Here is a 13,589-nt window from a genome sequence, read left to right as displayed (position 1 = left end):
TGTTGCACAACCTGGCGACTAAGAAGGGCACCGAGGTGGAATTGAGCGACTATGAGGACCATGATGATGAACATGCTCTGCCTGACCCCAACACAGCAGGAGTTGCTACACCAACAGATGGCAGACACAGAAGGGCAGAGATCACACGCAACTACTTTTAAGTAAGTAAAGAGACACAGACAGGTGGAGTATGCACCCAACGTAGTTTAATATTTGACACTACGCAGGTATTCAAAAGCACAAATGTGCAACACAAATGTCATCCATGTAATAATGGTAGTCCTGGGTCACTTCCCCATTAACTGAAAAAGTCATTTCCGCCCACGCCTACCAGTGCCAGATGTAAGTGGCTGGCTTTCTTCACTGTGCGTTTGGGCTGGTGGCTCACCATGGCACCTGCTGCTCCTTCGTGTCTCCACAAGGGGGCTTGTCATGCTGCTCCTACTGGTGCTCTCCTCACTTTCTGGGACGTCCAGGGCAGCAGTTTGAGCTGTCTGTGCATTCATCATCAGCTCTACAGCACTGGTCAAACTAGCAATGCCCCTAGATACCTCATTGCTGTTGTGGGTGAGTCCCTCTTGCATGTTAATGCATCGTCTGCATAGCAGGGAAGTGGCTGTGGCCAGGCGGTTTATTGCTTTACTTTTCTGCTGCGCACGCTGCCTCTCCTCGCACCTTGCTAACATGTCCTGGTCCAGTTTGCTGCACAGAAGCTGCACTGATTGTGTCATGTCTCGCATCCCTGCAGCCATCTCCTTGTTAACATCGACCAGTTCTCTAATGCCCTTCCCTATATCTTCCACATTTGTGTTCAGGTTCCTCATCTGGCGTTGCACAGACAGGATTGCCTTCCCCGGCATCCTTTGGATTTTCACCATGCTACCCTCAAGCCCACGGAAGACACTGGGACCCTCCACATGAGCTGCTACAATGCTTTCTCTGTGCCTGCGGCGTCTGCTACCTGTACGGACAACCTCTGCACTGGACTGCTGTGTGGCAGGGCTACCTTCCCCAGGCAAGGTTGGTGTGGCATCCCCCTCTATGTCTCCCGCTGATGTCTCCATTTGGACAAGTGGGGCAACTACATGCCTCCTGCTCTTTTGTGATGCAGGAGTTGTTAGAGGCAGTGATGTAGGCAGTTCAGGTGAGGACAGTAGCAGAGGGGAACCTGAACGTTCTGGGGACGCCTGCAGATGTGGAGACCTTTCTGGGTCTTGGGATGGTGGCTGTGTAGTTGGTGCACCTGTGTCCTCTGTGACATTCTCTGCACTTGGCCCTGGCTCCTGGCTGTCATCCCTCTCTGGTGCTGTGCCTTCCGTCTCCCTGGTATGCCTGCGAGATGTCTCGCCTGTGGACAGATAAGCGTACATTAGCTTGCTGCAACTGCCTCACAGCCACTACAATTAAATAATTTTCACTTGTACAATGTACATGTTGCCTGCGCTTCACTATGTCTGAAATGATTTGCCTAACTTGTTGCTTGCTGTGCTGTATGACATGGTCCTTCATTTACTGACTACATGTCCCATAATGCATTGCTCCTGAATAGTACTACCTCTACTGGGCAGTAGTTAACTTTGCCACATAGGGTAAAGGGAAGGCTGATGGGGTGGGGGTGATTGCTGTGCATGCGTCTTACCTTTTCTGGTGGCAGCTCTGGCTGAGCCCTCTGCATCTCCCAGTTCACAGACACTCTCTGGTTCAATGGTGGACCCCACAAGCTCCTCCAGGTCAGTCAGGGGGGGGTGCACGGTTCTTCCCTCCTCCAGTTTTGTTTGCCTGTTTCTGGAGCTCAGCAATTTTCTTCTTTGTCAGGCTCCTGAGGTCATACCACCTCTTTTTCAGGTCGTCTATGTCCCTTGGAGTCACTCCTACAGCATTCACCTTTGCTTGAATGTCCATCCAAATCTTCCTTTTGGCAGATTCATCCACAGTCAGGGACAGCTTGCCAAACAATTTCTGGTGTTCCTTCACCACCTCCTCCACAAGGACCTGCAGCTCCATGTTGCTAAATTTAATTTTCCTCTTCCTCTCTGGCTGTTCCTTTTCACTGCTGCTTGCCATTTTCACAGTTTAAAAGTGCAAAACTTTTTCTGTGGCTCAGGGACTCAGCGCAGCTCCAACTGCCTCTCTAGAAGCTTCTAATTACTTGCAGCTACCTGTGTAGCCACTTCCCGGTAGGGAGGGGGAGGGTGGTAGCACCTGATTGGCTGCCTGATTCAGTTTCACTTTTATTTGCTTTCCGATTCGGTATTTACCGAATCAGTATTTACCGAATCGGTAATTACCTAATCGATAATTTACTGAATCGGTATTTCCCATTCATTCCTATGGGCCAAAAGGCCCATAGGAATGAATGGGAAATACCGATTCGGTAAATACCGATTCTGTAAATACCGATTCGGTAAATACCGAATAGCAGATTCCGATTTTTACTGATTCGGTAAAAAATACAGATGTTTTACCTACATTACATTTACCGATTCTAAAATACTGAATCGGTAAAATTCGGTATTTTAGTGTCGGTAAAATCCATTTACCTACATTTAGCCCTTGGTTGTTTGTTATTGTATAGCATTTTTACTGCATGTCACTGTAACTTGAAACATATGTACTATTTTTTACAATACATTGGTTTTCACATGAATTTGTTTTACTGTAACTTGTAGGGGATTGTTTACCAGTATGCCATAATTATATCACCATTGCTGTGGCAAATGAATGTTGAGATACCTAACTAAGTAAACTGTGGTGCCTTGCCCAGGTTCCATTCAATTGCATTTTGATGACTGATGTACGCCATGTTTGCCAGCATTGTGTTGGACTTTGTCAATTTCACATTGCAGTATTTATATGCTTTTTATTTAGACAAGTTACACCAGAGAACAAGTGAGTCATAACATTGGTTGCATCTGTCAATGTGGCTACAAACCTAAAAGTATCAGCCAGATTCATCAATGTCACATTCTGCGATTTCTAAATTGCGAGAAAAAGCGAATCGCAATTTAGAAATCACAGAACGGCATTCATGAACATTTGCGATAAAAAAATGCGATTCGCAACCGTCCGCAATCGCCGATTGCGAGCCCCCAGAATTCGGTAAATAATCGCAGAATCCGCCGATACCCATGTTGAAATTGCGATTTCGCAATTACCGAAATCGCAAAAACGGGAAGTCGCATCCTGAGCACAGTGATGACATCACAACCAGGAAGTAGGCAGGTTCCACCTCCATTCAGCAGTGAGAGGCTGAAGTACAGGCAGCAGTGTCAGAGCTCCCCTCCAGTGTTCCTAGAGGAGTACAGCAGGAGACACCACAGTGGCAAGCATGTCACAGGATGCAGCAGGAGGTTCTACCAGTGGGAGAAAGCGCAAAATCAAGTTTTCAGAGCAGGAGCTTGAACACCTCATAGAAGGAGTTTCAAAGGACCACAACCGGCTATTTGGCAAAGACTCCCGAAGGGTGCCAGAGGCCGACAAAAGGCGCATATGGCTGCGCATCCGCGCCAAAGTGAACTCCGTGGGGGTGACCCAGCGCTCGGTGGACGAGCTGAAAAAGCGCTGGTATGACTTAAGAGGGCAGGCAAAGGAAAAGATTGCTGAGAGGCTGGGGGAGCAAGTGGCGACAGGTGGAGGGGAGCCCACTGTCCCACCGAACACACCACTGGAGGACCGAGTGGAGGAGACCATCAATCCACAGGCCTGCGTGGGTGTGACCCAGCTTGACTCCTCCCGACTCACCGAAGACACACCAGGTAAGTGCCATGCGACTGCGACCCCCTGTCCCCTAACAATGTCCATGACTCCAGTGCATCCCATATCAAACCCCAATCATGCAGCCAAAGCACACCACTATAGCGCTATTGCATTGTGGGACATGTAGTCTGCCCACAATTACCATCCTGTAGCATTAAGCCTGACATGTCCAGTGAGAGTCAATCCTGCAGCGAGTCAGGGAATGGTAGTCTGCATGCATGTAGCAAGCCTAACTGTGTACCGAACATGTCACTAATCAACGTCCACTTTACATCACAGGTGGCGCTGATGTCCCCAGCACAGACAGCGAGGCCCTGGTGATTGAGGACAACATGGAGGACACGGAGGGGGACACACATCATACCCCACAGCCCGGACCATCAGGGCAAGCTGCCGCAACAGCGGTCATCCCACCACCCGCCCCTGTGGCCCGTGCCACCCCTGTGACAACAGGCGCTGCTGTACCACCATGCAGCACACAGCCACCAGTGGGGCCTGCAACACCAGCAGCAGGTCGCCAACCAACCCGCCGCCCTGCGGCTGTGAGGAGCCAGACAAGCGGACTGGTCAGGGAACCGCGCACCAACACATCCCGCGCTGGCAGGGGCCGAAACGTACGTGCAGGTGGGCTCTCCATTGAGCGCAGGATGCTACGTGTGCACCAGACTCAGGCCCGACATCTAGCCGACATCCACCTCCAACTGGACAAGACCGCACGTAATGTGGCACATATGTCTGACCATATGGACAGGATGACAGCAGCTCTGGAGGCCAACACACAGGCAATGTCCAGCCAGCGGGATCTCAATCGCCGCAGACACCGCCAACTGTTGACACGCCTGTCGGCGTACACGGGGTCCAACCATATAATTGGGAACGCCACCTCCCAGCTCTCGAGACGCTCCCTGGCCATGCAGGTCCAAATGGTCTAGTGCTGCCAGGAAGTCGCGAGAGCCCTGGAGAACATTTCAACAGCCATGCAGGGCATGCAGACTACCGGCCATGGCCAGGCGGGGGGGCAGACGACACCTGTGAGGCTACATCAAGCCATAGCAGCCAGTCCCTTCCACCGGTCGTAGCACCCCGCTGCAGCAGCAGGCCCTCTGCTGCCTCATGGCAGAATCAGGAGGAGGACGTTGAGAGGAGGTCAGGGGCAACTACCCGGAGGCGCCACTGAACTGTTGTACATTACCATGAGGGTACATGCTGACGCTACAAGCATGCCCTACAGACTAATAGAGACATATGACGCAATATGTCATTCATTTCCCAGTTATCAGAATGCCCGGTTTATTGTGCAGTAACAATTACTAAAATTCTGAATAACTTAATCTGACTCATGTCATTATTTATGTTGTCATGCATGAGTTGAGTAATGGGTGTGGGTGCACTAGAAATAGTTCATGCAGATTTGGTTGCAGCGCCTGTATCCTTCTGCAGGATTCTCGCCGTGTGCGTGACGCACATGTGCAGGTGGTCGATTGTCCCCTTCTGACTCACTGCCAGAGATGTCTACAGGTATCCTGCTCTTGGTAGCAATGTTGTGGAGGATAGCACACACGGCCACGATGCGGCAGCAGACCCCAGGCTCGTATTTGATGGCCCCACCAGTCTTGTGCAGTATGCGGAATCTGCTCTTCAAAAGGCCAAATGTCCTCTCAATGCAATTTCTTGTGCGTATGTGTGCTGCATTGTAACGCCGTTGCTGTGGTGTTGCAGGGTTGAGGTATGGGGTGAGGAGGTACTCACGGAGAGCGTTGCCGCTGTCACCTGAATGATATGAGCAGAGGGTGAGTGCCTGTGCCGCGCAGCATCATTATCACATTGTATTGTTGTGTGGCATGTGTACTTACCCAGTAGGTGTCCTTCACCAAAGTCTCCCCTGGCCAGTCGTGTGTGAATGCCACTGTGCCGGAATATGAAGGAGTCATGTGTGCTCCCCGGGTACTGTGCCACTATGTCTGTGATGAATGTCTTTGCATTGCATACCATCTGGATATTGAGGGAGTGGTAGGACTTGCGGTTACGATACATGTATTCCGTTTGTGCTGGTGGGCAGATGTGGATGTGGCTACAGTCAATGCATCCTATGATGTGTGGGAATTGTGCTACATTGTAAAATTGCAGCTTGGTGTCATTCAAGTCTTGTTGGCTGGTGGGGAATGATATGTAGTGGTGTAGGCAGGTCAGCATGGCCTCCAGGAAACTCCTTAGGCAGCGGGACATGGTGGGCTGGGATATTCCCCCTGCAACAGCGACTATACCCTGGAAGCTTCCGGAGGCAAGTAGGTGCAGGCTGCACAATACCTACACATGGGTGGAAACGGCATTGGTCCTCCTTGTTGGGTGCTGCAGGAGGGGGTCTAGGTCCCGGATCAGCTTGATGATCATTGCCCCATTTAGCCGGTACTTGGCGTAGATTTGCTCCCTGGTTTGGCCCAGTAGGGTGACCCGCTGACGGAATATCCGCTCCTGGATACGTCATCTGTGCCGTGCTGCTCGCTGTAGCCTTCGCCGCCTGACCACCATGTAGAGTCCTGGCATTGTGTGAATCCTCAGGCTCCAGCTGCATGTCCTTAAGTGTGTTTGGTCAAGCCTGCTCCTGTTGGTAGTTTGCTAGAGTTTATTTCAGATGTGAATATTTTTTTTTACTGGTTACCACCTGGTTTGGGTTCTCCTTAATTTGCGCATGCGCATTTTTCCCTATTTGCGATTTTTCATGAATTGCGATTGCGATTTATTTGCGATATCGCAGTTTTATTCGCAGAATCCATGGTTTCTCGCAATTACAGATTCGCTAATGGACTTCTTCATGGATTCTCCGAATTTAATTGCGATATCGCAAAAAAAATTGCGATTTCGCTATTTTTGGATTTCAACTTTCTTGAATTCCTTTTCTTCAAATTGCGATCGCAATTTCTTTTTCACAGCTATTGCAATCGCAATTTGGCTTCATGAATCTAGCTGTATGTCTGTTAATGAACTGCTAGTATGGCTGAGACATTTGTATATTTTGTGCTGTTGATGTCACATTATTATCCAGTATTATCATTTACCCATGTCTGTGGCCTACACTGACATTGCATGTAACACATGGCCTTTCAAAAAACTTCTTCCTGTTCTGCTCCTGACATTTTCAGCAACATACAAATATAATGGCATGTGTGACACACGTACACGTTTCCACAATACTTGTTCACACTTCCTTGAAAGTGATGAACCTTGACTGATACGGAGAGTAGGTATGGAATTGAGGAGACATTTATCTCCCACTTTTTTCTTGTGTTGCCTTTGCACTCATATTGGCTTTTCAGGCCTACCTCATGGTTTAATCGTGATTCATGACCCAGTGCAGAAGATGTGGTTCCATTCATACACACAGAGTGAAATGGCACATTAATAGTCACTGATGCTCTATAGCTACTGCCATTAGCAGATTAGTGAGTGTATGTTAATGTGGGACATCACTGACTATATGCTGCAATGTGTTGGGCTCCCTATATGAACATGACACAAGGGCCCATATATTTGGGAATGTGGTACTGTACAGTGCAGCAAGTCACCTATGAGCATTCCACTGGGTCACTGAGAAAGGACAGTGGTGGACAGTATTCAGGCCAAACAACACATCAAGACTTTTAAACCTGCACTGACACACACTGGGCTACCTAGCACAGAGACAAGCACTTTTGCAACATGGTTCTTGTATGCCTGCATTTCATATGGGATTGACTTTGTGCAGGAGGGGCCACCATCCTACACAGGATGAACCCTTGGAGGCCTGATAGTCTATGTATGTGTGCCGAGGAATGCAGCACACATAGGTTGCCGGAGTGTCTTGGTTGACTTAAGTTCTGTTTGTCTTGCTACACATGACCTGGGAAGAGCAACTGATTTGACACATTTTACAGTTTACCTGGTGTGAGATAGAAGATTTGCCTCATAAACCATGGGAGTTGCATGGGGACACACAAACAATGGCCATGGAACCCCTACCTTGTACACAGTGATGCAATACTGTATTTTTCACAGCGTTGCTTTGCTCTGAATCTTTAAGCCATTCAAAGGCACACACAGTGACTTTGCCTGTCTTAGCATGTGTCACTTGGAACTTTGCATTGCATATGTGCCATAATGTATGGTGCAAGTATAAGGCACTCCCCTCCTACATATGGCCCTATCTCGGTCGACAGACACAGAGATGGCTATTTTTGTCATACATCATTTAATTTTAGTAGGTCTGTTATGTACTTCAGATTTACTTACCAACAAGTAGGACATTCCCACATTTCCAGTCCTGGGAGCACTCATTGATGATAGAGTGCCTGAAGATGTAGGCATCATGAGCACTACCAGGGTACTTGGCCAGTGTATTTGTAAACATCACGACTAATGAAGAGATGCCCAGTCTAGCTTGAAAGGCATTGAAAACAACTGAATGCTACAGGAATGCAAAGATCCAGTTCAAATATTTGACCCATCACCTGGCTAGATTCAAGAGTCCATCGGCCCACCCTTACTGGCGGAACATCGTCATTTGGAGCTCAAGGAGATTCAGGTCTAGGACCACAGCCCTGAGCCAATCTGGCCCTGCTGGGTACCTGACCTCATGCTCCTAAACGACTCGTGCCAAGGTGAAAGTTCAAACCGTATGTCCTCTGGTGTGGTGCAGTGCTAAAGTGTGTGAAAATTAAAAATAGCTACTTGGACAAAAATGTATATTTATTAGCACCATATTAAAATAACCTGATAGTATGTGAAATAATGACTATCTCCTGGCTATAACTATTGAGGTCGACATGTTTCAGCCGCTGCGGTAAACTAACCCGGCTTTCTTCAGGACCTAGATGTTTGTGTGATACACGCTACTGCAGGAAAAGTTTGTGCCCCTACCGGTCTGATTGTGACCAACTGCCCAAGACTTTTTCTCACGGACAAACAATTCTTACGAGACTGGTCACTGATTGCCTGGCGGTGTACCCGTGACTGGTTGATCTTGATAATCAGCACGGCGAAACGCCACTCTGACAAAATGCTCGTTGAAATACAGACCCTTGAGGGACAAATTAAAACTAATAAATATTTGAACTGGATCTTTGCATTCCTGTAGCATTCAGTTGTTTTCAATGCCTTTCAAGCTAGACTGGGCATCTCTTCATTAGTCGTGGTAACCTTGATTGGGAAGCAGAGTTGTTTTCAGTCTTTAATCTATTCCCCCTAGACCCTTCTTCAAAAAAAATTTCGTCCTTAGAGCAGTTTACAGCTGCGGGTCTTTTTAGACTGAGGACTTTGTTCCTTTAGTCTCCAAACGCTCACCAGGATCATTGACCCTTCTATGCTCGCTCCATGATGGCCGACTTTACAGGTTTGGCCTTTGATGATGAAACCCTTAGCTCAATACTATCTGATAACCCCAGTATTCTGGATGCTCTGCCTGAACCCACAGGGGGGACTAAAGATGATTGGGTGACTTTACTTAACCTCAAGAAAACACATGCACGTACAGCAGTGCATGGTGTTATAATGGCTGAGTGCCTACAGGGAAAATGTGCCCCTACCGGTCTGATTGTGACAAACTGCCCAAGACTTTTTCTCACGGACAAACAATTCTTACGAGACTGGTCACTGATTGCCTGGCGGTGTACCCGTGACTGGTTGATCTTGATAATCAGCACGGCGAAACGCCAAGCTGACGAAATGCTCGTTGAAATACAGACCCTTGAGGGACAAATTAAAACTACCATTACTACAACTCTATATAAGAAACATATGGAGGAGACTAACAAAACCACCAAAGAGTATAGAGACAACATCGTGATCAATAAAATAGACAAGTTTAAGAAGGATCTGGCCCGTTTCTCTCTGGAAAAAATGTATCCCTATACGAGCGAGACCTATGTGGCACCGGAATATAATAACAGAGGCAGACGTTTTGGGTCCAATTACTCGTCATCCGGATCCAGTACCGGGTCGAATGACCCTGATTCCTCTAATACTGGTGGATTTTACACGAGAGGAAGGGGTCAATCTCGAAGATCTAACAGAAGGCGAGGCCAACAAGGATTCTATCAGAATCAGGGTCAATGGTGGCCTCCGATGCCTTGGGGCTACCCACAATTCGCACCACATATGCAACCATTTCCTCTACAACAACAACCCTACCCTAACAAATCTTTTTTAGATCAGGGCCGAGGCCGTACCAGGGGGAAACGGAGAGGTATGACCACCGTCCATTGGCAACCAGACCAAACCTTTCCGAATACCAGGAGCGGGGGGTGGCAACCAACAGCAGACCCCCAACGCAACCAGGGAGTGAAAGACCTGGTAGTAAATTTGAGCTCAAGGGCATTATCAGTAGACGAGCATAATGTCCTTAACAAAGGTCTTGGATTTGTTCCTACCCACTCAGGTGCTCCATTTACCCTAAGATGTGAAATAGAACACTTCTTTAGGAAGGTTCGACTCCACTTTTTCTTCAAAGATAAGGAGCAGGATGCGAATAGCTCTTCTATAGGTATCACTAATACCGGTCTCCGACCTAAATCTAGTTTTACACCTCTGGCACACCAGGTCCCTTCTCAAGTGACCACCTTTGAGAAAGCAGTCACCCATGACGTAATGGCGTTATGTGAGACTCGGCCTTCTAACTATAACAACTTTACTAAAAAGGACAGGCTGGCGCTCCAGAATCTAATGCGGGACGAATCAATTACCATTAAGCCCGCGGACAAGGGGGGGCGCAACTGTCGTCCTGGACACTGCTACCTACCGGACAGAATGTCTCCGTCAGCTGAACAACACCAACTCTTATCAGGTGCTGGACATTGATCCCACACCAAGACTAACAATGGAGATTAAACATCTAGTTGAGGAAGGAGAAGCTGAGGGGTGGATCACATCACACGAGGCAAAATTTTTGGTAACTGACAAGCCTGTGATGCCATATTTTTATTGCCTCCCTAAAATCCATAAGAGTCAACGCCCTCCTCCTGGGTGACCCATTATCTCCGGGATTGGCTCATTGCTCGAGCCATTATCCAAGTTTGTTGATTTCTTCCTACGACCGTTGCTCACCATCATGCCAACGTATCTTAAGGATACAGCAGATGTATTGCGCATCTTGCCCGAGATTGAATTCAACAGCTCCACTGACATCTTGGCAAGCTTCGATGTGGAGTCATTGTACACGTGCATCCCACAGCAAGAAACCCTGGACTCCATTAGGAGTCTTCTAGAGGCGCGTGATCTGGACAGTATCACCCCGGTGTCTTTCATCATGGAGTGTGCCAGGTTGTCCATGATGGAGAACTTCTTCAGATTTGAGGATCAAATCTTTCTCTAGGTCTCTGGCACCTCAATGGGCAGCGTTTTCGCGCCTAGCCTGGCCAACCTTTACGTCCACCAGTTTGAACAGAACTATGTACTTCACCACAGCAACCCATACCAACAACATTTGGTGCTGTGCAAGAGGTACATAGACGACGTCTTGGTGGTATGGCGTGGCTCAGTAGAGGAAATCAAGACCTTCCACTCATGGCTCAATCAATAAAACACCTTTCTTAAATTCACAATCGATGTTAGCCAGGAATAACTATCTTTTCTTGTCATCTTGATCTTCCCCTGTGACGGGAAGTTACAGTGTGAACTTTTCAAGAAATCGATGTCGAGAAACTCTCTTCTGTCATTTGACAGCCACCACCCGAGAGCCTTAAGGGAGAATCTCCCAGTGGGCCAGTTCCTTCGTATTCGAAGGAACTGTTCTACAAGGGACCTCTTTGACAAACATGCAAACGATTTGGCCTCCCAGCTACAGGCACGTGCCTACCCGAAGCGTCTTATACGCCAGGCATGGAAGAGGGCAGCAAATAACAATCATGAAGCAATGCTCGAAGTTGATATCCCTAAACCTCCAAACGACAGGCTAAGTTTTGTGACCACTTTTTGTACATTATCTAACCAACTACAGAAAACAGTGCGCAAGCATTGGCCTATCCTTAACATTGCTTCATCAAGGGCTTTGCCTCCTCTGTTTGCCTTTAAAAAGAGTCCCAGCCTACGAGATAGTCTAGTCCACACGCGTCCTTTAACCCAGCCTGTGAAGGAGACCAACACACTTTGGTGTCTACCCCCTGTGCGAGGCCACCATCCGTGTGGCTCGTGCAGTGTTTGCCCCCAAACTACCAAAATGACCTCAGTGGACATAGGTACCAATTGTCCCTGGATACTTCGTAATCATACCAATTGTAATTCAGAAGATGTAATATATATGATCACATGTCCATGCTCTCTGAAATACATAGGTCATACTACACGAAAAGTGAAGTTGCGTATCAGTGAGCACAAAAGTACAATTCACTGTAGAAAGCAATCTACTTGTCTCACTGATCACTTTCTGCTCAAACATCATAAGGCTGATGATCTGAGGTGGTTTGTGCTGGAGAAACCTTTCATCCCTCCACATGTCTCTGACATCTCCCGTTTCCTGTTCATTAAGGAGCAGAAAAGGATCTTCCGTTTAAAAACAGACACTGAGGGCCTCAATGACCACATTCCTTGGGTATCGATCTGATGATCCACTACTTGAACATGAGCCGCCATGAAGAACTTATGACTTGATGTCAAAAGTTCTCTCCAGTCTATACTCTGCTCTGTTGTTGTGGTCGATTGACAAATTCACTGTTAGCTCACCACGCAGTTGTAAGAATATTCAATACTATAGACAAGTTTTGTCTCCTTTGTCCTATACTAGCCATTCTTTAGGGACAAACCAGTACTATCTTAACTAGCTGGGTAACAATACCATGTATATTGCAATTGTGCTCTTAATTTTACGAGGTCCTAGCGCTACATTCATACTAATACTGGTTTTCCTCAAATAAGTGGGACACGAGACACACATTGGGTTTAGGTTCAATACGGGCCAATCACCATCTGTGCTGACCCTGCCCCATTGTACGTGGGCGGACCGAATTGGGATGGCAGCACTTAACTGTGTATGCGCAACTTGTTCTGACTCTGCCCCACGATCCTAGCTGTTTCGGCAGTGTTCAGCACACTGCACACGCGTCTCCTTAATAGTTTATTCCGAGGCCCGCAGCTTATACTGGATCTGACATATGATCGTACTTGATAAGTTCGTGTTTCAATTCTTACATATGTACCTTACCATAAGCTTACACTTAGTCTTGAATCCCCGAGCACACATCAGTTTTCCCTCAATAGTGGACAGTGAGCACAGAACACAGTGTACGCGAGTCTTACTAACGCGTCTGCGCGGTGTGAAGTGTCTCGGGTAGGAGTGCTTGATAAGAGCGTGACGCTTAATTCATTCATTTGCGCATGCGTGCCATGTAGCGTCCCGCTAGAGAGTCTGCCCGCTTTGAACATGGCTATGTTTTATCTATCGGCAACTGCGACCATTTAGCGTGATTGCAGTCAATCAGGGCGACTATATAAACAGTATCGGTCTCCCCAATCTCTACCTCCCAGACTGCTTGCAGTCTAGTTTGGAGCACCGATGGACAGGTAAAGAGGAGAGGATCGCTCTGAGGGATTTTTGACTAATACTGGAACCTCTGTCCTTCATCTTTCTCTCTGGTACTGGCAGGGGGGGTCTTATTTATCTTTTCTCTGCCTTTTCTTGACAGCCTACTAATCTTATGAATAAGTAAGGAGGATTTTGTATGGAGAGGGATCCACTTTGCATCTTATAAGAAAGATCTAACTGTAAGACAAGGGGCTTTTCTGCCTTCCTGTATTTTTAACTCTATCTGGAGCAGAGTACTTTTGGGTTCGATGATCTTGGTTTCTACATTGTTTAACATTACACAAAG

General features: G+C 47.6%; 1 protein-coding gene across 1 annotated transcript; it reads right to left on the bottom strand.

Moving 5' to 3' along the window:
• Nucleotides 1-311: 311 nt before the first annotated feature.
• On the bottom strand, nt 312-1,370 carry LOC147731113 (uncharacterized). Its single transcript, XM_086954151.1, has one exon. It carries the CDS (start codon nt 1,368-1,370, stop codon nt 312-314), a length of 1,059 nt encoding a protein of 352 aa, XP_086810277.1.
• Between the last annotated feature and the right edge of the window lie 12,219 nt (nt 1,371-13,589).

This window comes from Lissotriton vulgaris, chromosome 2_1, assembly GCF_964263255.1.
Source record: "Lissotriton vulgaris chromosome 2_1, aLisVul1.2, whole genome shotgun sequence".
NCBI classification, from domain to species: domain Eukaryota; kingdom Metazoa; phylum Chordata; class Amphibia; order Caudata; family Salamandridae; genus Lissotriton; species Lissotriton vulgaris.
This window is presented reverse-complemented; position numbering and strand designations above follow the sequence as displayed.

Excerpts from the sequence above, each read along its gene's own strand:
- LOC147731113 (XM_086954151.1), bottom strand. The coding sequence starts at position 1,370 with ATGTACGCTTATCTGTCCACAGGCGAGACATCTCGCAGGCATACCAGG.